This window comes from Podarcis raffonei, chromosome 14 (genome assembly GCF_027172205.1).
Source record: "Podarcis raffonei isolate rPodRaf1 chromosome 14, rPodRaf1.pri, whole genome shotgun sequence".
Lineage (NCBI taxonomy): Eukaryota > Metazoa > Chordata > Lepidosauria > Squamata > Lacertidae > Podarcis > Podarcis raffonei.
This window is the reverse complement of record NC_070615.1, coordinates 28,656,106-28,682,046: the sequence shown is the minus strand read 5'-3', so window position 1 is coordinate 28,682,046 and position 25,941 is coordinate 28,656,106. Positions and strand designations below refer to the sequence as shown.

General features: G+C 49.0%; 1 protein-coding gene across 1 annotated transcript in view; it reads left to right on the top strand.

Annotated features, from left to right (window-relative positions):
* The first annotated feature begins 206 nt into the window (after positions 1-206).
* Positions 207-25,941, top strand: part of LOC128401648 (heparan sulfate glucosamine 3-O-sulfotransferase 4-like) — a 101,043-nt gene continuing 75,308 nt past the window's right edge. The window contains exon 1 of the mRNA XM_053364949.1: positions 207-832. Within this exon, the coding sequence (XP_053220924.1) occupies positions 267-832 (566 nt within the window). The 5' untranslated portion in view covers positions 207-266. The remainder of the gene's footprint in view (positions 833-25,941) is intronic.

Genomic DNA, 25,941 nt, shown 5'->3' with positions numbered 1-25,941 from the left:
TTTCGCCGGGGACTCCCTCGCTCGGAAGCAGCAGCAGCAGGAGCGGGAGCAGCAGCAGCAGCAGCAGCCTCGGCTGGGCAGACGCGGGGCCCGCCCGGGCGGCTGTGCCATGCGGGGCTCCCCCCGAGCAGAGGCGGCGGCTGGGGGGCCGGGGGCCGGCAGGAGCAGCAGCAGGAGCAGCGGCGGCGGCGGGCCGTGCGGCCGGGGGGGCGGCGGCCGGCGGGCGGCTGACAGGATGCGGCCGGGGCTGGGCACGGGCAGGCGGCATGGCCCCCCCGCCTAAGGGCCCCCCCGCCCGTAAGCTGCTCTGCATGTGCAGCCTCTCGCTCTGCCTCACCTACGCCTGCTACAGCCTCATGGGCGGCCCCGGCGCCCTCCCCTCGTCCCCGCTCGCCCCGCAGGGCTCCCCGCTCAGCCCCTCTGCCGCCGACACCCCTCCGCCGCGCAACGGGAGCCCCGCGTGGCTACGTACCCCTTCGCCGCCCTCTGTCTCCGAGGCCACCGAGCCCAGCCGCGCCTGGACCGAGACAGACCCACCCTCAGCCAGCAGCCCCAGCAGCGCCCCGGACCGGGACCTCGGTGTTGGCGGCGACAGCAGCAGTAGCAGCGCCAGCGTTGCTGCCGCCGCGGGCTCCGAAGCTGCCGCCGCCGCTGCCACCGCCACGCCGGACTACGGGGAGAAGCGGCTGCCGCAGGCGCTCATTATCGGCGTGAAGAAGGGGGGCACCCGCGCCCTCCTGGAGGCGCTCCGAGCGCACCCCGACGTCCGCGCCGTGGGCACCGAACCCCACTTCTTCGACCGCAACTACGATAAGGGCCTCGACTGGTACAGGTGAGCAGCGCGGGTTCGCGGGAAGGGGGCACTCGCCAGGTAAAGGCGCCCAGAGGTTGCGCTGGCACCGAGGAAGAGCGAGCATGAGGGTCCACCTCGCTCAGTATTGTCCACACGGACTGGCGGCGGCTCTCCGGTGATCCAGACAGGGTCCGTTTTGCAGCCTGACCCGAAGATGCTGCCGCGGATTGAAACGGGGCCTTTCTGCTCTGGCAAGGAGTAATGGAGTAAAGGAGGGCTCCGTCCCTCCGGGACAGGAATGTCGCCTCCGAGGGTTTGATTTCTCCTTGGGGCACTTCACCTTCGCGAGTGGCGGGGCTTTTGCCGCCACGTGTTGCCCTACACCCTTGGCTTGGGAATCCCAAGGGAGAAAGTTCGTTCTCTCCCGGCGCTTTAGGGCAGCCTCTCGCCTTCACTTGCTTAGACGTGTCACCCTGCAAGCCAGGAACCTAGGCTGGGAAAAGACCACCTCCCCGAGAGGCTAGGTGATGTGGTCTGAGAGCTGCTCCCGCCGCGGAAGGGTGTCAAAGCAAGCAAGGAGCGGAGCTTGTTTGCGCAGCGCTGTCCATGGTTCTGAAAGCCACCCTGTTGTGGAGAAGGGACCAGCAATGGTTGGGAGAGCCGAGGGCCGAGTGCAAAGCTTGTGACGGGCCAAAAGACCGGAGCGACTCTCCCTGCCTATGAGCCGCAGGTGGCTCCTTGCTTGTCAAAACGCAGTTAGGGAGTCTGGAGTCCTTGTAGTGCCACAGGGGAGCTCAGCTCAGCTCAGCTCTCCTCCTGAGAGCCGCTTGCGCGTGTCCCTTTCATTTTAAGAAGATTGTATAGCTATTCAAAGCTGTTCACAATATTACGGAGATGTCCCCAAACAAAGTCATGCTGCGTTCCACCCTCCCACTCACCCCTGTTCCAAGAGCAGCAAAGTTTTAGACCTGGTCGAATTTGGGGTTGGAAAGCGGCCCCGTGACCCTGTGCAATTGAGGGGAACCCCTGAAAACTCAATCCTGATCCCCTGGGATAAGAACTTTGTATTGAAACGCTCGGAGTATTACCACCACCACCCGGTTTTGCAGTAAAATGCTGTCCAAGGTGCGCTCTTCCAAACGGGCTCTTCTGAATCCCTACCTGGGGCAGAAAGCAGAAATTCCTCAAGGCAGGCTGATGGCAGAGTTATGAGCTCCGTGCGAGGTGTCGCCCTGTCGAGCAGGGACTCTACGCCTCTAGGCAAGTTTTCCGTGGGAGATTTGAAGGCTTCAGCCGCCCCTCAGGTTTCTGTGCCTGAGCGCTAAGCCTGCCTTGTTCAGGTGCCGAGGAGAACCGGGTTGCTGATGGGAAAGGAGATCCCCGCAGCCACTTGCCTGCGCTGTAAAGGTGAGAGGAGCGGGCAGGAGGAGGGATGGGGACCCTCTCGGATGGGGCGTCCTCAAATAGCCAAGGCTTCATTTTATTGAGCGCCCCCCTCATGTGTTTTTGCTGAGGTGTAAATTATTATTATCACCTTTAGTTCGTTAGTCTCTTGTTACGCACAAAGGTCTCCATGTGACTCGCAACATATTTGAAAGCTTAAATAAAAAGGCAGTATAAAACTTAGGCAAAGTGCATGCAGTTCATTAAGAAATATAATGAATAGATGGGCTGGAAGGGCCAGTGCGAGGCAGCCAGTTTGTTGCGGGCGGGGGCCACAGAGGCGGCTTTGCTCTGGGGCCTTCCTGCTTTGCGAGTGCCAGAAATGGGGGGCGCCGGGGGGGGCTCGATCGGCGATAGCTACCTTCTCCTGAAATAAGGTTTTAGACCGATTATGGTGTCAGAACAGCAGCAGCAATAGCAGCTGGGGGTGCGTGCGTGGGAATGCCCCAGAGGGGTCCAGGGCACCCAGACCCACCGCGGGTGCAGCTGTGCCTGAGCCCCCGCTTCTCTTGGGCAACTTGAAGTCTTCCTCTGGGGCATCCGAGAACAGGAGCAATTGATGGATACCCCGGAAGAAGCCTTACAGTGACACGATGCTCCTGTTGGTGTTTCCAGGAGGGTTTTCTCCCGGCGCATCGCCTTAGATGTAAAGGGGAGGCTCGTGTCTTTCTGTCAGGCGTGCGCGAATCTCTTCGGAATGGTAGTTCGCAACTCCGGCCCCCAGACCCCTTCCACCGATCTGCTGTACAGAAGGACCCTTTGCTCTCCTTGCGCAACGGAGTGGATGGAGGAGCCACAAGCTGCCTGATCGGCTCTGCAGCCGGCCCCTCCTCCTCCTCCTCCCCTCCCCTCCCCCATCCCCGCCTGGGCAACGAGAACACCAAGCTTCCTCCAGGCTGTTGATCCCACATTCTCTGTCATTTGCTCTGTGTGTGGCTAATCCGGTTCAGTTCAGAGCCAATTATAATTGGGTGTCTCCGAGTCTAAGATATCTGATTGTGTCTGTATGGCTTTGCTTGCACGTTGCAGAGAAATCAATGGAGTCCCTTTCTCGGCAGGCAATGCTTTTCCAAGGGTTGTGGGAGCCTTGGGCTTGCTGTGCCAAAGTGTCATGCCTGGGCCAGGGATTTAAGCTGGGGTGCCACCCATGCATATTAACAGGCTGCTTCTTAGTGTATGTGATAAAGGAGAACTGGCTGTATCCTCCAGTAGTTCTCTCCTCGCCACCGCCACCCTCCTTGTCACCAGAGAACCTGCTTAGAAGGTTGTTACACTGAGTAAGGTTGTTGCAAGAAAGTGCTGCCCCATAGGGCCCCTAACCCCACCCCATTTCACCCCAATGAAAGGACAGGCAAAGGCACCCACTGGCAGACACCATCCAAATGATGGCACAGATACATTTACTTGGTTTATTCGAAAAAGGAGGTAAATGTTAGCTCTTTCTTCCACATTTGCGCAGCCTGTAGTATCACAAAACAGCTTTTCAAGATGCACAACCTTTTAATTCAAAACTAGTTAAATGTGTAAGGCCTGTTCTTCTGATGCAAACTTGCAACAGTTTCCTTTCAAGCTACTGCTTTTTCAGTTTTTTAAATTACTAATCCTAAAGTTACCTGTCAGGTTATGTCAGTCTAGGGACATGTGAGCAATGGATCAACCTTACATGCAGGTGGGTGGGCTACACCACTAACTCACAGCTAAGCTGAGACAGACACGTTTCAATGGGTCTACTCTGAGTAGGACATAGTTGGCTGCAACGCTTCCCGTCTAGAGTGTTTTGTTACTCAAAATCATCTCAAGATGTTTGTGTGCTACCAGCTTGCATATTGAGCACCCCAAGAATTGTGAGGTTGGCTGCGGCATTCAGTTTTGGTGTCTGTTCCAGTGGCCTGTTTTCATGCATTTGTTTTACCCACAGCTCAGATTTTGGTGATGAGGGGAAAGTGTGCATGGTAGGAGTCACTTGAGGTTGCTTCCAGGTGGAGAACGTGAATTAGGAGAGGAAGGTTGCAATAGGCAGAGGGGGAATGACTCAAGAGAAGAATAAAAGACAATCAGTTCAGCTGCCTACACAACTCTGTTTTGGAGGCCCAAGTGCTTGCTGACTGATGACAGTCCTGAATTATCTGCACAGAAGGTTGTGCTGTGTGATGGTTACTTTTGCCTCCTGGTTGATACCACCCAGTAGAGCAGAGCAGCTTCGTGAATGAAAGCTCTGCACACGAGGCAGCAGAGTCCATCCTGATACTTTGGGTATGTTGGGCTCCACACTGTCTCTACACGAAGGAATTGGCTACTTCTGATAGACACTGGTGACATAATGCTCTCCGATGTGGGCATGTCCTGTGGCATCTTCTTCTTTCTGGTAAGAAATTAATGATTTGTTTTGCTAAAATCCCTAGTATTTGGGGGTGTTCACCTGCACTTAAATTACATCCTTGTGGTATGAGAACAACAAAAATAAAAATATATTTTGCTTGCCTTTATGGTGATCGAGAAACTGGCTGTGAGGCCAGAAAGACACACTCTTCACCATCTCCTACTCAGGGGTCAGAAAATCTCACTGCGCCTTCTACAGCTTATAGTCATCACTCTCACTGAGATGCCTATTTGGACATATGGACTTCTTATATTAATCTATTTGTTTAAATTAGAACAGATGGGAAGTTCTTCTTGTTAATGTAAGCTGGCTTAAAAAAGCCACACCTTTTATCCTTTCTGTTTGCTATATCAGCAACGACTACAGAAGTTCATTGCACAAAACTGGGCAAGTGCCACCCCTGCCTGGCACAAGGACATCTCTTTCCTCCAAGCCTTCAGTCTTAAAGAATAACCCTGTGTGATCTGAAAGCTTGCTTCAACCAGTCCTTAGTGCCTGAAATGCTGCTTCGCGGACTCTGTGTGCTTGGCTCGCTGAATGACTCTCTCATTCATTGACCAGATAATTTACCTTGAATGTAGTCATAAACATAGAAATGCAGTGGGTGCAGTTGTGAAATAGAGTTCATTTTCTGCAGGCCCCCTTTGATGGGTTGGGCTGCAGGACAGACTTGGAAGCCTTTGGGCTCTCAGCAGCCAGGAGAGCTGGCATCCGCAACGCCTGCTCCTTCCTGTTAACATTGGAGAGATTTTGAAAGCATCTGGACTGGGGCAGTGTGTTTTTCTTCCTGCCTGGTGATATAAACCATTCCAACCCCTTGGCAGTTCCTGCGTTTTGGCGGATGCTTCTTGTGTGTCTGGAGGGGGAAGGTGTGTTCTATATCCGCTCGCTTCTTATATCTTTGGGAAGGGCTATTGATTTTCTTGGCTCCTGCTGAGTGCTGTTCTGTATCTCTGGGGGGGGGGCTTTCAGGTGCATCATGGATCCTTTGCGCTTAGAATGTCTTGGGCTGTGGAGGAAAACAAACTGCCCCAAAGATCCATAGAAACACATGTGCATCCCTGCTCTTTCTTATTACCTTTTGATCCCACCTTTTTTCTTCAAGGTGATGCTAGGGTGGGGCTCCTTTCAGTGAGGTCTCCTCATCTAATGACCAACCCATCTTTGGGTCCAAGAGAGAAGCAGGAGGAGGAGGTTGTAAGCATAATGCAACTTAAGATACACTGTATCAGTCTAAACAGCAAGTCTGTAGAGACAGGTGACAGGTTAAAGGTACAGTGATACCTCGGGTTAAGTACTTAATTCGTTCCGGAGGTCGGTTCTTAACCCGAAACTGTTCTCAACCTGAAGCACCACTTTAGCTAATGGGGCCTCCCGCTGCCGCTGCACCACCGCCACACCATTTCTGTTCTCATCCTGAAGCAAAGTTCTTAACCTGAGGTGCTATTTCTGGGTTAGTGGAGTCTGTAACCTGAAGCATATGTAACCTGAAGCGTATGTAACCTGAGGTACCACTGTACAAGGATATTCTGGGAATGTGGAGGTCGCTCACTTTATCTGTCTTAACCCCATGCCATGCCCTCTTCTGCAAGCTGAGTTGCAACCAAACTTCCAACCTATTGGCCATGACCTTGCCAGGGCCCATGCTTTGAAGAACACCAGCTGCAGGGGAAGGTTGTTCCCCTTGTGCCTTGCTTATGAATGGGCAACCCAGACACAATGCCAACAGATGATGATGATTAAAGTTTCTCTACCACCTTTCCTCTGAAGATCACGGGGTAGTTTGCAATATAAAAAAACAAAAAATACATAATGTAATAGCAAACAAAAACAATAATCCCCCCATACACAGTTTAAAAGGTCATAGATTGTTTAATTAGCCAAAGGTCTGGGAGAAGAGAAATGCTTTTGCCTGGCACCTACATATATGTAACAAAGGTGGCTGTTGAGTCTTACAAGGAAGAGCATACCACAAGTGGGGAGCCACTGCAGTAAAGGCCTGTTCTCGTGTTGCCACCCTCCAGACCTCTCATGGAGGAGGCACACAAAGAAGGGCCTCAGATTATCTCAGCAGGATCCTAGTCAGTTCATTTGGAGAGGGGTGGTCCTTGAGGTATTGCAGCCCTGAGCTATTTAAGACTTTACAGGTCAGAACCAGCACTTTGAATTAGGCCCTGAAACTAATTGGCAGCCAGTGCAATTGGGCCAGAATTGCCCCTGTCCCCTACGTGGAGCCAGAGGTTTTTGACTACAACACTCATCAGCCCCAGCCAGCTGGCCCTGGCTGCCTTAATTTCTGAGTTAGATAATCTTAGGGCTTATTCGTTGTCCCAGTATGGCACATGTCATGCCAAAGACACTTATGGGCAGTGATCAAGGTTTTGGGACTGCAGTAGAGATAGCTCAATGAATTCCTAACTGGCCAAAAGAAGCTTCACCCAATTGGAAATCTGAAATTTCATATGTGGGCTGAGCTGCATGTCCAATTTGGCTTTCCTGCTCCCTTTTTTGTGACTGTGAGAGGCACCTTGAGTGTGAAGCAGGCACCCATTTTCACGCCCCCTGCACCTCCTACTCCATCATCCATAGGCTCCCACAGGAGGAAGGGTGGAATAGCCATGCACTAAATAAAAAGTCTATTGTCTGGTTTAGGCAACAGGAAAGTCAGTAGTGGGCGCAGTTAGGTGAATTAACGGGTCTATAGATATGCAAAAAGCAGGGCCCCTCCCATGCCCCATGTCTGCTTGAGAAAGAGCAGCATTCACTGCTCCCTGGGAACAGCCAAATGACTTGCTTCCTAGGAGAACTGGAGGCGAAGGCCTTGAAGGCTCCAAGTGAGAGCTGTGGCAGCGGCACACGGCAACACAAATTTGTGACACCTTGTATGGAGGGAGGACTGAATCTCCTGCGTTGCTCTGTGGCTTTCTTCCTTCCTCTTGTTGTCATGGGGACCTTCCCCCTTTTTTCCCTGAGTTATTATACTGTGCACTTCAGCAGAAATTTTATTGCTTTTGGGGCTGGTGGGGCTCATGTGGGACATTTTTCACTGCTCATGGTGCAGTGGTAATTTCTTTCAAATGATTTTTGCTTGAAGTGGTTTCAATGAATTGAGAAGGGTATGAGTATGAATGAACGGCTAAGCTTTTAGCACCGAATCCAGCGGAGGGACACACACCATCAAACTTCCTCGAGCATTCACTGTGGATATTATAATTTTGCTGGCACTACATAAATAGGCAGCAGGCCACCGTAATTTAAAATCTTCTTTGAAATCTGCTTTTCTATCCTCTTTGTAATGTATTGCATGGAGTCCCCAATGACCCCCAAAGTTTCATTGGCAATTTATTTCCGCTATCCAAAGTTTTAACCTTCATCCTGTTATCCAAGCCCTTTCCGCCTGCTGCTGTAAAGATTAGGCTGTAAGAAGCTGGGAACTTGCCTTAGATCTTCAAGGGGTGGGCAAGGTGGCTGTAGTGCAGCCCTCCAGGCCCTCTCTGTAGCCCTGTGGACTTTTCCCAGACCATGTCCAATCCCTGGTCCTGCTCCGCATGCTCCTCCAGTGTCCCTGCCTGGCTGGAATGTGTCCTTGGATTGTCACAATCCAGCTTGCCTAGGTAGAGAGATGTACACTTAAGAGATGAACTGCAGCTACACATGCCAACACTGGCATGTGGCCCCTGGATTGCTGCCCATGAGGAAATTTGGCCCTCAGGTTGAAAGAGATTTCCCAACCCACTGAAAGGAGGTGCCTGAGGATGGTGCCACCTGGGGGCCTCCCCTATTGATGCGTTCCATAGTCCATTGCCTCTGCCTCATTCCAGCTATGCAGAAGACAGGTTGGCCCTTTTGCCTGCTGGAAATCTTTAGCATTGTGCGCCAATGGGGTACCTGCAGCCCTTTCCACATAAAGGCTTGAGATACCTGCTTCTGCCCCACTCCACACCCCATGAGAGCTACTGAGGTCTGGTGAATGCAGAGGTAGGCTTTGATCTGGGAGACTTGAACCCCTCTACCCATTCTTGGCCATTGCCCCTGGGTAGATCAGTCTATCTATCATTCTCCCAGCCTCTGTTCCTCATCTACAAAGTGGGAATAATTTAGAGCTATGCATGATCTTGCATATTTCCCATACAGGTGTAAAACCACTGCTGTGGGATGAGGAAATCAGTGGAGAGAAGGTTCTGCCCCCTTAGCTACTTCTGGTCACCCTACTGGAAGCAGCTTTCCTTCATCAAAGTGAGCCAGTGTGTGGTAGTGAGAGCTGTCACCCAAAACACCTGGAAGAAGTACCGTAAATGCTCTGAATACCCATTGCTGGGAATTGCAGATGGGGAGAGTGCTTTCCACTTGTGGGATTCCTAGAAGAGACATCTGGTTGACCACTGTAAGGACAGAATGCTGGACATATGAGGGACAGCTGAGGGAGTTGGGAATGCTTAGCCTGGAGAAGAGAGGATTAAAAGGCAATATGATACCCATCTTCAAATATCTGAAGGGCCTTCACATGGAAGATGGGGCAAGCTTGTTTTCTGCTGGTGGGACCCAAACTAATGGCAAGAAAGGTCATTCTGACTAAACCTTAGAAAGAACTTTCTGATGGTCAGAGCTGTTCACCAGTGGAGTGGACTCCCTTGAAAAGTGTGGACTCTCCTTCCTTGGAGGTTTGTCAAGAGAGGTTGGGTGACCATCAGTCAGATATAGTTTAGCTGTGATTCCTGCATTGCTGGGGATCGAACAAGATGGCTCTTGGGGTCTCTTCCAACTCTTCCATAGAATCATACAGTTCTATGATTCTATGATGTTGCTGGGATCCTCCTGCGCACCTTTCCTCTTGGCTTCTGTCAGGCGCCAGAAGGCTGTCATGCTGCAGCAGGCTTTGCAAAACCTTCTGCACCTTCAGAGGAATCTGAGCTCCTGGGGACAAACCTGCCCATTGCAGACCCTTCTCCTTCCCACAGTCTTCATCCTGGGAACTCTTCATTTCAATCTTGTTCCATGCTTAACACTGCTGTTTCCTTTCAATGTAATTTATCTCAAAAGTGGTAGAAAGAACCCCCTTCCTTTTTTAAAAAAAAGAAAACTCTTTTGAAAGATGGAGACAGAATTTGTAGTTATATAAAAAGAATTGGCTATTTCTGTAAATCTTCCATTTCCCCCTTTCCTTAGAACCAGTTTGGTAAATGTTGTCTCTCTCTCCTCCCTCCGTCATGTCAGATTTTACATCCTGCAAGCATCAAAGTATGGATCATAAACCCCTCAGCTCTTTATGACTTCAGCATTACAATCGCCAGGCACATTTTATGCAAATGAAGGTATTTACCTCCACAAGCTCTCCCATGAAGTGTGCCAGCTTCTCTGAAGAATTTATTTTGCTACATAAACAGAAGAAGAGTGTACCTAAAATTCATTGTAGGCGTTAAAGCCATGTGTGCCTTCAAGGCTGTGGTGCATGTGCAGTTTTGAGGGGAGGGGGCTGAGAGGCGAGCAGCAAAGGCACCCACAAAGTCAAGCCAGACAAAGAGAGTTGGAATCCCACTAGATAAGGGGTGGGGAACCCTTTAAAGCCCAAGGGCCACATTCTCTTCTGAGCAACATTCTGAGGGCCACATGCCAGTGATGGGTGGGGCCCAAGGCAAAAGTGGGTGAAGCAACAGATGTAAATTTTACCTTTGTACAGGAGGCTAGTTTCTTCACACATACCCTCTCTGTCCTTCATACAGGCAAGCACGAGGCAAGGTCAGAGTCCAATTTGGCACATTTCAGCCTGGCAAAACACTCAAGGGGGATGTGAAGCAAGGGCAGTGAGGGGTGTGGCCTGGCAAAAGAGGGGGTGGCTAGGAGAGGGGTGGTGGTCTTGGCAGAGCCCCAAGGACCAGATAGAGGCCAACATTTGGCCCTCAGGCCTGAGGCTCCCACCTCTGCACCTGACCATCCTTCCCCAACTAGGCTATGCTGGCTGGGTCTGATGGGAGTTGTAGTCCTAAATATATGGAGGGTGCCATGTGCAGAAAGGCACAATGTTGACCCTTCATCATGCCCCTGGCATGCAAAGTCATAGAACAGAGGAGAGAGATCTGTTTGCTTAGATCAAGGAGGCCCCTTCCAGGAATAAAATAGTCCCTGCCTCAATCCCAGCTTCCTAAAGAGGCCGCCCAGTTCCACCTCCTCCCTGGGAACTGGTGCAACCTCCTCCCTGGGGAGTCCACCAGTCCTTCCATGGAAGAGTTTGGTGTGTCCCTCCAGCTCCATTTAAGTTGTGTAAGCTCTCCCCCCCAAAAAAGGACTGGTAGCTTCCAGATGGTTCTCTGGCTCTCCTGGAGGAGGTCTCTGATTGACGATGGGCTGTTCCCTCAGAGGATACAGCCAGGCATCGATCCTGCCCTATTTTGCATGCAAAGTCAGCTCTCTCCCCTTTTGGCTAATTTCCCGACTATTTATTTGAACTAAATGAATCCCAGCCTCATTCAGGACCTCTCAGCACGTACGTTTAACACGCCTCAGCCACTTATTTTCATTAGGTGTTTTACCAGGTGCCTTAGGGTATGCTGTTGGCTGAAGAGGCCTACAGGAAAGGACCCAGACTGGGGAAGAAGGAGACAAGGTATAGGACTGGGTCACCAAACAGGGCCATGGCTTCCCAATCCATTTTGAGAAAGGATCGATATCAGGCTAAAGGCTTCAGCCCACAGTGTGGATGTGGGAGGCTCACTTGGGCTGAGAGTGTCTTCATCTCACAATCCCAGGCAAGTAGTAATAGTAACTGCTGTGCAGATCCTTGCTGCCACCCACAAGGGAAGTGCCCTGCCTGAATTGCACCCTGCTTCCAGGCTCAATAGTTTTAGGTGAGTGAGTCAGAAATGCTACCAGGAAATCTCTGTCCCTACCCATCCTTAGTCTAGGGAAGCCTCCGCTACTCTGTTGGATGTCTTGGTTTGTTTGCCAACATTTTTTCCTTCCTATTCCTTTCTTACAGAGCATCCCTCTGATTTGATGCTTGCTATTTCAAGAGGGTGTCTTTCCCATGCAGAGTGAGAAAAATCCCACTGCACTCAATCCAGTCCCACTGAATTGAACAGATTCCTTGCTTGGTCTTCCAGGAACCACCTGGTTCTTCTAAAATTACTATTACTACTACTACATTTACATCCCACCTTTCCTCCAACAAAGTGGTGTACATACTTATCTCCCCTCTATTTTATCCTCACAACAACCCTGTGAAGTAGGTTAGGTTGAGAGGCTGTGACTGGCCCACGATCCCCCAGTGAGCACCACACTGGTTCTTTCTCATACTTAAGAGCGACTGGATTTGTAGGTGTTTTTGGTGATATCATCAACTGCCTTGAATGCTCCTGTCCTTGCTGGTTGCTGGTCCGTTTCTGGGTATGTGAGAAGGCTAGAGGAAGGTAGCAATGGAGTTGCCACCACTTCCTCCTCTTATGTCTGTGCTATTAGAGAGTCATGCACCCCCACCATTTTTTAAAAGTAAAATGAAATTGGCTTTTGCTAAAATTGGGCTCTCTGTCTGTCCTGCTGCTCCCTGCATAGGTATGATGATGTCACACAAGAAGTGCCCCTTCCAAAAGAAATAAGGTTGATCTCGATACGAATCGAAGGCAAACCTTTTAACATCACAGTAATCCAAGTTTATGCACCAACTACTGGTGCTGAAGAAACTGAAATAGACCAATTCTATGAAGACTTACACCTTATAGAAGTGACACCAAAGAAGGATGTTCTTCTCATTATAGGGGATTGGAATGCTAAAGTAGGGAATCAAGAGATAAAAGGAACAACTGGCAAGTTTGGCCTTGGAGATCAAAATGAAGCAGGGCAAAGGCTAATAGAGTTCTGTCAAGAGAACAAGCTGGTCATCACAAACACGCTTTTCCAACAACACAAGAGACGACTCTACACATGGACATCACCAGATGGGCAACATCGAAATCAGATTGATTATATTCTCTGCAGCCAAAGATGGAGAAGCTCTATACAGTCAGCAAAAACAAGACCTGGAGCTGACTGTGGCTCAGATCATCAGCTTCTTATAGCAAAATTCAAGCTTAAACTGAAGAAAGTAGGAAAAACCTCTGGGCTGGTAAGATACAATCTAAACCAAATCCCTTATGAATACACAGTGGAAGTGAGGAACAGGTTTAAGGATTTAGATTTGCTGGACAGAGTGCCTGAAGAACTATGGGTGGAGACTCGCAACATTATACAGGAGGCAGCAACTAAAACCATCCCAATGAAAAAGAAATGCAAGAAAGCAAAGTGGCTGTCCAACGAGGCCTTACAAATAGCGGGGGAGAGAAGGCAAGCAAAATGCGAGGGAGATAGTGAAGATACAGGAAACTGAATGCAGATTTCCAAAGAATAGCAAGGAGAGACAAGAAGGCCTTCTTAAACGAGCAATGCAAAGAAATAGAGGAAAACAACAGAATGGGAAGAACCAGAGATCTGTTCAAGAAAATCGGAAATATGAAAGGAACATTTTGTACAAAGATTACCATAATAAAGGACAAAAGTGGTAAGGACCTAACAGAAGCAGAAGACATCAAGAAGAGGTGGCAAGAATACACAGAGGAATTATACCAGAAAGATATGGATGTCTCGTACACCCCAGGTAGTGTGGTTGCTGACCTTGAGCCAGACATCCTGGAGAGTGAAGTCAAATGGGCCTTAGAAAGCACTGCAAATAACAAGGCCAGTGGAAGTGATGGTATTCCAACTGAACTATTTAAAATTGTAAAAGATGATGCTGTTAAGGTGCTACACTCAATATGCCAGCAAGTTTGGAATACTCAGCAGTGGCCAGAGGATTGGAGAAGATCAGTCTACATCCCAATCCCAAAGAAGGGCAGTGCCAAAGAATGCTCCAACTACCGCACAATTGCACTCATTTCACACGCTAGCAAGGTTATGCTTAAAATTCTACAAGGAAGGCTCAAGCAGTATGTGGACCGAGAACTCCCAGAAGTGCAGGCTGGATTTTGAAGAGGCAGAGGAACCAGAGACCAAATTGCAAACATGCGCTGGATTATGGAGAAAGCTAGAGAGTTCCAGAAAGACATCTACTTCTGCTTCATTGACTATGCAAAAGCCTTTGACTGTGTCGACCACAGCAAACTATGGCAAGTTCTTAAAGAAATGGGAGTGCCTGATCACCTCATCTGTCTCCTAAGAAATCTCTATGTGGGACAAGAAGCTACAGTTAGAACTGGATATGGAACAACTGATTGGTTCAAAATTGGGAAAGGAGTCCGACAAGGCTGTATATTGTCTCCCTGCTTATTTAACTTATATGCAGAATTCATCATGCGAAAGGCTAGGCTGGATGAACCCGAAGCCGGAATTAAGATAGCCGGAAGAAATATCAATAACCTCAGATATGCAGATGACACAACCTTGATGGCAGAAAGTGAGGAGGAATTAAAGAACCTTTTATTGAGGGTGAAAGAGGAGAGCGCAAAATATGGTCTGAAGCTCAACATCAAAAAAACGAAGATCATGGCCACTGGTCCCATCACCTCCTGGCAAATAGAAGGGGAAGAAATGGAGGCAGTAAGAGATTTTACTTTCTTGGGCTCCATGATCACTGCAGATGGTGACAGCAGTCACAAAATTAAAAGACGCCTGCTCCTTGGCAGAAAGGCGATGGCAAACCTAGACAACATCTTAAAAAGCAGAGACATCACCTTGCCAACAAAGATCCGTATAGTAAAAGCTATGGTTTTCCCAGTAGTGATGTATGGAAGTGAGAGCTGGACCATAAAGAAGGCTGATCACCAAAGAATTGATGCTTTTGAATTATGGTGCTGGAGGAGACTCTTGAGAGTCCCATGGACTGCAAGAAGATCAAACGTATGCATTCTTAAGGAAATCAGCCCTGAGTGCTCACTGGAAGGACAGATCCTGAAGCTGAGGCTCCAATACTTTGGCCACCTCATGAGAAGAGAAGACTCCCTGGAAAAGACCCTGATGTTGGGAAAGATGGAGGGCACAAGGAGAAGGGGACGACAGAGGATGAGATGGTTGGATGGTGTTCTTGAAGCTACCAGCATGAGTTTGATCAAACTGCGGGAGGCAGTGGAAGACAGAAGTGCCTGGCATGCTCTGGTCCATGGGGTCACGAAGAGTCGGACACGACTAAACGACTAAACAACAACAAGGTTGTCAGCTTGTGAAATCCACTTTGCTGGAGCAGTTTGGAAGTGGAGTCAAGAAACCCAGGAGGCTTTGGCAGGTCTGGGGGCCGGTCCAAGGTTGAAGTCCAGTCTTCTGCATTGGGTTCCATCTCCAAAGCTGTGTCTTTGCCTAGTACAGACTTCTCCAATCTGCTGTCCTCCATATGTTTTGAACTACAACTCCCATCAGCCCCAGCCACCATGGGCATGTTCCCAACCACCAGACTATCTTATGGCCAGGCTAGCTGGGACTGATGGGAATTGTAGTCCAAAATATCTGGAAGGCACTAGGCTGAGGAAGGATGACCTAATACAACTTTTAAAGCAATAAGATCAAGCAAATCTCTATAAACAAACAAAGGGCCCAGAACACTCTGTCCTAAAGTGGTTAACGATTTGTTTTCCTATTTGCATAAGATCACAGGAGCCAATTTGTCTTGTCACTATTATCTTGGAGACTGATGTGTTAATTACTAGGACTGCACCAAATATTCTCTTGTGTTTGACCGGAAATAGTGCAGGGTAGGGGGGAAGAAGTTTTCCTGAAAAGGCCTTAAATCCAGATAATCAAACCTTCATTGATGCTTTTTGCTGCTGGTGTTGCTTTCATGTTCCCAGGAATAGTCACTTGGCTGATCCCAGCCAATTGGGGATCACACCATGAAAGAGCCGATGTCATGAGGGTATGTAGCCAATCAGCTTTATGCTACATTATGACTTCACTGAGAGAGGAGCATAAGTGAAGAGGCAGGCGTGCTCACTGCCACTGCAGGTAAATGGCTGTAAGAGAAGGACTGTTATTATTTCTGTTTACATGACTGTATTTTGAGAACATTCTCAGCAATTTCAGCCCAGTGCCATTACTAATGCATTTCTGCCTTGCTCTGAAAATCTGGCATTTCTGAAAACTTGTCACAGTGTCAGTTTGCTTGGTTGTCAAAGAAAGCTTTTGTACCGGTCTTCTCTTTCTTTGTCAGATGTACAGTGGGAAAATGTATGCTGGTTTGTGTGTGCATGCATGAACACACAGTCATGATAATTCCCAGCAGTTGCCTTTGGATGGAAGCGGGGAGAGGGGGGGGGTCTGTGGAGCTGTGCAGTGCCTGAACTTCATCAGCCAGCCCCTTTGCGGATGAAAAGGGGCATGTCTGATGCTATGGGCACCCTCTGCGCACACCTAGATGAAGAGGAGCCAAGGTTCCTTACTCAGCTCAAAATCCTCTGGAAGTCTGAACAAATCAAAGCACCAGAGAGGAGTGCCTGGAGCCACGACTTCGTTGGCAAAGCAGCACCTCCGGCCACAGAGCTGGAAGATCCAGCGAGTCACGCAGCTCATTCCTATGCAAAAAGGGTTTTTATCTCTCTAAATGCTATTCGGCATCATTACTCATTGCAGGGAGGTGATGGCTGGCCTTGTTTAATGGGCTGAACTTTGCAACCTGAGCTGAAAGCTTATTTGTGCAGACTTGGGCCTGATGCTTTATTGCTCCTAAATTGTACAGATGATGTTAGAGCAAATGTTGTTAGGCTCTCCATTAAGGTTTGTTAAAGTTTCATACCAAGGGCTTCTTTGCACTCTTTTTGGTCCACAGAGGTAGGTCTCACATCATTGCTGGGTGACGTGAACTGAACTGTCCCTGGGGTCTCAGCAGCAATTCCAGAGCTGAGGCATCACTTTTAAAAAGCAGTGATATAATGTCTGGATGAGGAGTGGGGAGCCCTGGGCCTGGGTACCAACGGCGGCCCTCTAAGCCTTCCTATCTGGCCCCCAGGCAGTGTTAGAAACTCAGAGATATAAGCTAGGCACCAAATGGCTCCGTAAACCAAGGTTACAGTAGCCAAAATGGACTGTCTAGTTGTCATTTTGGGGCAAGACAGCTCTAAATGCTTGTTTCTTAGATGATGGGTTAATGTATTTGATTATTAGTTAAACATCTGGCTAGTTCAAATGACATATTTGAGCTAGATTAAGAACTTTGAGAACTGAAAGAAGAAAAGTCACTTCATCCAGGGACAGTCCACATATATACTGGCCTATTCTGACCTCTTTTTCTTAATGGTGACACAGACCGAGGGGCGTCACATCTCCCATCACTGCCCAGGCACCCCAGTTATAGCATGGCATCTTTTCTTGTCGGCATCAGCCCTGGTGAGCTATTAGCCATGGTGGTTGTGCTCTGCCTTCACAGTTGGAGGCAGCTTTGCTTCTGAATAACAGTTGCTAGAAATCACAGGAGGGGAGAGGGCTCTGGCGCTTGAATCCTGCTTGCAGGTTTCCCATTGGGGCATCTGTTTGGCCACTGTGAGAACAGGATGTTGGACTAGATGGGCCATTGACCTGATCCAGCAGGCTTGTCTTACAATCTTATGTTTCACTGCCAATGTAAAAACGTATTTCTTTATCCTGGCATTTGTTCATTACCGCCTGCTGTTCTGCTTCATATATTTTCTGATCTGTATTTATTTATATTGCTACGTTGGCAATAAGTTGCTGTTTTGTTTTGTTTTCTCATGTCCCAGCATGGAGCAGTGGGACAGAGATGCTTTCCAATCAGTAAAATACAATAATACGAGCCTCTGAAGGCAGGAGCTGTGAAGACTCTGGGATGAGGAATGGGTGTGTAGCATTGGCTACAAGATGCACTTGCAAGCACAGCAAGTTCAGAAGTGTGACACAATACTTTTTAAAGGGAGGCGGGAGAGGATCTGTTCTTTCCTGCACTGGTTTGGTTCCCCTTGGCTAAAACATGTGGAGGGTTTGATAGATGGGATGTGAAATACCTGTGCTGCAGAGGGTTGGCCTAGATGATCTCTGGGGTTCCTTCAGCCTCTTAGTTCTATGATTCTGTGAAATGCTTGTGTGAGCCCAGTCATGGTGTGCTATCAGGAAGCCTTTTCCTTGGGTGCTGGAAGGCAAAGAAGTGAGGATGGGGGCTGGACTGAATGCCACTGGTCCCTTGTGTGCCATAATGGCTGTGCTGGCCTGGCTGCCCCGCGCTCTCCTAGGTACTCACCCTGTTCCTGCAAGGCTCCTGATCCCTCCTTGCATTCAAAGATTCCTCAATGCAGGCGACGCTCTTCTGCCACTCCAACCTCCCAGAGCACCAATTCCTCTTTGTTAACATGTGTGAGCCCCCGTGCGTGTTTATTGCTTGACTCTTCGGCGTTTAATGAATAACCTCGGTGTTACATTAATGCAGGTTTTTGTGTTGTAATTAATATTTGTGTTGCCATTGGAAATGGTGGTGAGTCAGGGAAGAGCCAGGGCAAGTTTAATTGAATTGCGTGCAGCGCTGAAAGGATGGAGCCATTAAACGCTCAGCTGCAGAATGATGGGGTCGGCTGGATTCCTCCACCCACCAGGTCAGCCTCAGGTGGAGGTGGCAGGAAGTAATTTTGCCGGGTGCTAAAATCTTGGTGGTCTCCAAATCCCAGGTGTGAAGTCCTAGAGCACCCAGGGACAGGCCCCTTTTTATTTCCCTGCCCACCAGCAAATGAAGAGGGGAGTTTGGTCACAAAAGGCCAAAGCAGAGGCTCAGTGCTCCCTCCAGGGCAGGGTTGGGAAAACTTTTCCAACCCAAGGGCCACATTTCCTTCTGGGCAAGCTTCCAAGGGCCACATTCCAGTGGTGGGCAGTGCTAGATAAAAAAGTGGGTGGAGTTTTAGAGCTATTCTTAATGAAATTTGTCATATTCTACATTTCCGACATGAGTTGCCATACATCCGGATTTCCCCAGGCAATTGAGCTCCCAGACACTGTTTTCAATGACCAAATCCCGGCTATGTCTTGGAAATTCTGGACGTATGGCAACCCTAGTTTGCACACCCACCAACACCCACACACCCATTTCTAGCCTCGATCCAGGGAAGCAAGAGGCTTCACTGAAATTCATGGGCAGCATTCCAGCCAGGCAAAAACACCCAAGCAGGGTGCAAAACAGGGCCAATGAAGGGTGGGGCCTGGGGAGAGTTCCAAGGGCCGGGCAGAGAGGTCTGGAAGGTTGCATTCAGCCCCTGGGTTCACCACCTTTGCTCTAGGGCAGACATGGATTTGCTAGGCAATTTCTTTAAGGACCTGAGTAGGTCTGTCAGTACCAATCTGTATATAATATAACCCCTGTCTTGGTCACTTACAGTAAGTAAGAATCCTTGCCAGGCAACCTTGATGGGTCTGGGAACGATCTGTGGACTGACTTGCAGGGATGCGGTCAGCGCTGTGGTCTAAACCAATGAGCCTCTTGGGCTTGGTGATCAAAAGGTTGGCAGTTCGTGCGATGGGGTGAGTTCCCGTTGCTCTGTCCCAGCTTCTGCCAACCTAGCAGTTCAAAAGCATACCAGTGCAAGTAGATAAATAGGTACCACTGCAGTGGGAAGGTAAACAGCATTTCTGTGCATTTTGTCACAGTCCTCCATGCACCAGTAGCAGTTTAGTCATGCTGGCCACATGACCTGGAAAGCTGTCTGTGGACAAGCACTGACTCCCTCGGCCTGAAAAGCGAGAAGAGCGCTGCACCTCATGGTCACGTTTGACTGGGCTTAACCATCCAGGGGTCCTTTACCTTACCTTACCTTACCTTATGGATTGACATATAAGCACTACCATTAGCTGCATGAGACCAAAGGTCTGCCTACGCTGAGATGAAAGCCAAGAGTTGGAGAGGCTAAAAAAAGAAAGAAAAGAGAGTTAGGATCCATCTGGATGAAGAGAACTGTCCAGGCTGCAAAAACAGTCACTCTCCAAGCCTGTATGTAAACAGCTCAGTTGGTAGAGCATGAGATTCTTAATCTCATGGTTGTGGGTTCAAACCCTTCCTCGGGCAAAAGATTCCTACATTGCAGGAGGTTGGACAAGATGACCATCTTGGTCCCTTCCAACTCTACAATTTGGTGATGCTGTTGAGGTAAGAATTCACTTCTAAGGACTCTCTTAAGCTGCTGTTGCTGCCTGCCTGCAATGCCTCTGCCCACTGGAGCCTTGTCCAGCCCCTGGCAAGCCATGCCACTGACTCTTCTGTAGAGCTGCTTTCCTCTTTGTAGCTCTGCTGCGACCCAGTCCAGGTTCTGTTTCCAAGAGTCACCAGTCAGGCACCTCTGAAAATACGCAGGCAAGGCACAGTGCAGGTGGTCTTTCTCCTTCATTTGAGCACAGCTTCTGGGGTTTCAGAGGCTGCTCTTCTTTTCTATCAGACTGCCACAAAATGCCCAAGCTCTTGTGGACAGCAAAAACATTTTGTGGCAAAATCTGTGGCATGTCGCGGGAAGTCCTGGTTCTTCCTTCCTCTCCTCCATGGTGAGTTGCGGTGGCTTGGCCAAAGGAAGTTGGGCAGTGTGGCTCTGCTCTTGGGATCTATGTTCTTGTGGCATTTCCTAATTGTCCCATTTGAGTGGGTGAATCCTGGCCTCATGCTGGCACCCCCTGTGCATCAGTGCCAGCCCACCCATGAGGCAGGGTGAAGTGACTGCCTCAGGCAGCAGGATTCACAGGGACAGCAGATCCTGAAGTAGATATATTTTTCTTCCCTGACGGTGAGTGGGCACCATTTTGTGGTTTTCCTCAGGTGCCAAAATGCCTTGTGCCAGCCCAGCTGTGCAGGTCTCTCACCTGTTGCTGCTCACCTCACCTTCCAAGGAGATCCTAAGACCTAGGCATTCTGTGGGCACAAGGAGGGTCACCGTAGCTCAGTGGGTATAGCATCCACTTCACATGCATTGAGGTTCAAACCCCAATGGCACCTCCAGGCAGGACTGGGAGAGATCCCAGTGTCTGAAACCCTTGAATGTCATTGCTACCAGTCAGTGTAGACAATACTGAGCTAGGGTCTCAGGCAGAAGTGTCTTTCAGCCCGAACTGGAGATGCCATCAGGGACTGAACTTGGGGCCTTCTGTGTGCAACACTGATGTTCTACCACTGATCTATGGCCTTTCCACATCTCCAAGTCAAGGGCATGAACTCCCTGCAGCTTGGCATCGCTGTGCCGGTGGGAAAGGGCTCCCCCCACCATTGCACATTCCTCTTAACAGTGCCTTAGTTGTGACAGACTTGCTTCCTCTGCGGATTCGGCATGGTTCGCCTCTGGCAACATTCCCATTTATGAAGATGTTTTGCATCTCGAGATTTGCAGCTTCTCGGCCGATGAATATTCAGGACCCACTTTGCCCCCCCTCCCCCGGCACTGCTGCCCCCTCCATATATGTGCCATCCTCATTCCTCACCCCCACCCCCCCTCTTCTCTCTTCTTCCTCTTCTTCTTAAACTGCGGATTCAATTAGTTCTATTTGCTGCTTTAGTAATAAAACAATTCCCTCTGTGGCATTAAAATGAGCTTCTCTCATTATTTCATTTGGCTCCACGTTACACTTTTTTAAAAGTGGGGAAAGGAGGCCCTGAGGTGGAGGCAGCTTGCAGGCTTCTCCACCAGTGCTTAATAGGAGGAGGAGGAGGAGGGAGGGCCAATAAAGGTGTGTAGCAGGAGAGTTAAATACGGGAGGAGGGTCTTGGACAAAGAAGTACTCTCTGCTCTGATGCATGCCATAAATCAACAAAAAATATTTTTTGCTAATTAAACAAAAAAGTTATGAAGGGCACTATATGAATACTTAAGTAAATATCATTACACTCCTCTCCTGGATCTCCCACAGACTTTGAAGCCAAAGCTATGAGACTTCCTGAGAGCAGGTCAGGAATGCTCCACAAGCCCACTGGGCATTGCCAGCCAAATGCACTCTTGCTATTCCTGTTCTTCTCTCCTTCCAAACCTGTCGCTTGGACCCAAGCCAGTGAAGGCACATTGGTGAGACTAATCTTGAAATAGCACAAAGTCGGCCAACCGCAGGCTTCTACAGTGGTACCTCAGGTTACAGACGCTTCAGGTTACAGACACTTCAGGTTACAGACTCCGCTAAGCCAGAAATAGTACCTTGGGTTAAGAACTTTACCTCAGGATGAGAACCGGTGGTGGCAGTACGGCGGCAGCGGGAGGCCCCATTAGCTAAAGTGGTACCTCAGGTTAAGAACAGTTTCAGGTTAAGAACGGACCTCCAGAATGAATTAAGTTCTTAACCCAAGGTACCACTGTATTTCAAGATACTGTATTTTCCTCAAATGGTTTTTAGGTAAAGCAAGTGAGAGGAATAGGCATCATGGAATTGTCGAGTTGGAAGGGAGTTCCAACCCCCCTGCAATGTTGGCATCACAACTAAAGCAGCCATGACAGATGGCCATTTAACCTCTGCTTGAAAACCTCCAAGAAGGAGAGTCTACAACCTCCCAAGGGGTCCGGTCCACTGCTGAACGGCTCTTACTGCTGAGAAGGCTCTTGGCTCCAGAGAAGCGACTCTTCAAGATGGATTGAACAGGAGTGCCCTCTAGGCAGTGCCATCTTTGCCAAAGGGGGAGAAAGCAGCCAGTGTGTGCAGGGGTAGGTAGCTTGAGGGTGGTCTCCCCCCATCCTTCCTCCTTCAAAGCACACCTAAGCCTGAGCGTGCATGCCCTCTGGGAGTCTTGCAAGACCTTTCCATTTGGGCTAGTGCAAGCCATGGGAGGACAGGGATTTTAGTATCCAGCATAACTCAAGGATTGATTCAGGATTTGTGTGCCTGTTTTTGCTTCGCTGTTACAGGACACAAAACTTTGGCATGAGTAAGGCTATAAACGCTAATGGGTATATAAAATAACCTGAACTGTTTCCACCCCAGCCAGTCAAGAGCTGCAGTTTTAAGAACAAGAGCCTGAGCTCACTTTTTTCCTCCACCCTCCAGATCCCTTTTTTCTCGTGTGCCATGCCTTTTAGACTCCAAGCCTGAAGATGGGGACTGTCTTACTCCAGATCTTAGTAAGCTGCTTTGAGCTCCTTTATAAGAGTGTGGTGGCAGTGTACTATATGTGGTAATGTGGGGGTGCAGTTGTGTCCCTTCAGGTGATGCCAGACTGTTGCACCAGTCAGCCCTGCGCACTGGCTCTGTTGACTTGGGGGGGGCTGATGGGAGTTTTAATTCAAGAGCCCCTGAAGAGCCACAGTGGGGGGCCCACTCCTGCTCTAAGGAAACAATACTCCAGTGTGTGGGCCCTGGAGGCTGCTGCCCCACCCCACAAAAAGAGTCCACCTCAGCACAGCTGTGGAGGGTGCCCTAAAATCAACATGAACATTATTTTTCTAACTTGCCTATATTCAGTTTTAGGAACTTAGGCTGTGTACACTCCTTATATTGAAAGAACATACACAGGCACACCTCAAAATGAATCCTGGGAACTGTAGCTTACTCCTCAGAGAGCTACAGTTTGTAGGGATATGAATAAATGCTAGGAGAGGACATATTTATCAGATATTATCCTTCCTTGCTCACGTTTGTTAGTGTCATTGCTTTGCAGCATGAAAGGGAAGCTTAGGTAGGCTAGTTTTAGCCTTTTAGTTTAAGTAATCCAGGATGCTTTAAGGGAGACTGGTTTCTCCCAATATTTCCCCCTTTTCTCCCCCTTTAAACAATAATCACACAAACAGTCTTGTAAGAGGTAAACATAACATTTGCTCACTCAGAATATTTGTTGAAGAGTAGCTTTGTTTAGGCAGGCTTAACATGGCAATTCAGTTCCAAAGACATCCTTTAGTCTCGTTTAAAATGGTGTCTGAGCATCGGACCTGAGACACAGCAGATGTTCTTCACTTCTGGCTTGGTGATGAGTTGAAGATGAAGGTAAGAAAGAGTTTGCCCAGGCAGGTATGGGAATATATATAGCTGCACTATCCCACTGTCAGGGCATAGGAAACCTCTGAGAGATTCAGCTCCTATCATGTGCCTATCTAGCATGAATCATTGGTTTTGGCTGCATTTTAAAATACGCTCCTAGCACCCCTAACAAACTATGATCCCCAGGAGTCTTAGAGTGAGCACTTTAAATGTATGGTGTGCATGCAGCCTTGCACATGAGGTCGCAGCACCCTTTCCTTCATGCCGCTGATGGGCTCCACCCTGCAAGGCACAAGCAAAACTTCCCCAGGCAAATTGAAGACCGATGGCGAGAAGTCATTGCGGTGTGTGTGTGCGATTTGGGGCAGAGAAACAGCTGGCTGGAAAAGGGCACCTTCTAAATGTTCTCAATGTCTTTCTCTAGAGACTGCTTTTAGCCACCGGACCTCTGAGATGTGGATTTGCATGTAGGCATTTCCCCCTGAGACTGCAAGTGCTTTTCTTTGAGCGCTCAGAGCAGGGAACTGAGCTGAACCTACAACTCAACTTCAGCCAATTATTTTTTAAGCAACTACAGTGGGGTAAGGGAGAGTTGTTTATCTTAGCTATTGGAGGTGAATGTCTTGCAGAACCTCCAGAAAAACAGGTCCAGCCTTTGACTCGCCAGGGCCCTGGGGACTCTCTGCTGTGAGGTAGCCCCCTGGCAGAGTATCTCTCAGGACTTTGTTCTGTTGTTTTCATATTTAGCTTGATCAAAAAGTATTGTCTGAAGCGGCTAAGAACTTGATTCAGAACGTTTGGGTACATTTCAATCCAGGTCTAGTTACGGATGGGAAACTGCCTTGGTCACCTGGGCTGTAGGCTTATACTGTAGAATGGATGCTGCCCTGATGGTTCCCTTGGACCTGTCACATGGTAGAAGGAGCAAGCTCATTTTCTGCTGGTCCAGAGGGTATGGCCCAAATCAATGGATTCACATTATAAGAAAGGAGATTCTGACTAAGCTTTAGGAAGAACTTCCTGACAGTAAGAGCTGTTTGACAGTGAAACAGACTCCCTCGGAAGGTGGCAGGCTCTCCTTCATTGGAGCTTGTTGAGCAGTGATTGGATGGCCACCTGTCAAGGATTCTTTAGCTGTGGTCCCTACATTGCAGGGGATCAGATGACCCTCAATGTACTTTTCAACTCTACAGCTCTATGATTCTATGACCTCTCAGTGGCATTCTGTACTATCTGCCATGTTGCTGTTCTGGACCACATGGACACATGTTTATTAGGAGGTGGATGAGGCTGAGGTGGCCCTTCCTGGAGGGGCCATCTCAGAAGCTGGTGTTGATATGGGTTTTTATCAGATAATTCCAAACTGGAGAATCGCAAATTAGCTTAATTTATGTGTTCGTGATCTTTACGAAGCTAATCACTGTCGGGGTGCTGTGTTGTAATAATGCAAATTAGCCTAATTCATGCATGTGATCTTTAGGAAGCCAATCAGTTGTTTGGTTGTGTATGTTTGCGTGTAGTAATAATGAATTAATTAAGTTTAATTTATTTTAGTTTATTATGGGAATTAAAAAGAATCCAAAGGGGTGTCAGCAAATTAAGGTGCGTGTGGACGGGAGGTGTTCTATTTATGAATTCCTTCGATCTACACTACAATGAAATTTATTTTAATTCATCATGAACATTAGAAAGCAAAGTGTTGGTTTGTAATGTAGAAGGTCTTGGGAAAGGCAACCTTGAGTTGTTACCCTCTGCATTTGGTTTTGCATGAGAAAGGGAAGGGAGGAAGTGTCATTTAATGCAAACATCTCTTTGGCGCCACCTGCTTTCATCATATGTCTCCAGTAGGGTTTGCAACAAGACAATGTGATTTCACAAAGGGCAACATGACTTCCATCCAGGCTGGGGAATAATGCCCATTCCCCCTCCTCACCTTCTCCTTGGGTTTAATGGCATTGCAAGGCCAATGAAAGGTCTTTTCCCGCCAGCTACTAACAGCCTTTCCTTTTCCACTTACCATTTTAGGAGATCTGTGGCATCAGCAGGCACCGAACAGCTTTAAAGGTAAAGGTAAAGGTACCCCTGCCCGTACGGGCCAGTCGTGTCCGACTCTGGGGTTGCGCGCCCATCTCGCTTAAGTGGCCGGGGGCCAGCGCTGTCCGAAGACACTTCCGGGTCACGTGGCCAGTGTGACCAGCTGAATCTGGCGAGCCAGCACAGTACACGGAAACGCCGTTTACCTTCCCGCTAGTAAGGGATGCGGGTGGCGCTGTGGGTAAAACCTCAGCGCCTAGGACTTGCCGATCGTCAGGTCGGCGGTTCGAATCCCTGCAGCGGGGTGCGCTCCCGTTGCTCGGTCCCAGCGCCTGCCAACCTACAGTTTGAAAGCACCCCCAGGTGCAAGTAGATAAATAGGGACCGCTTACCGAACAGCTTTAGGCAACCCATAAATAAT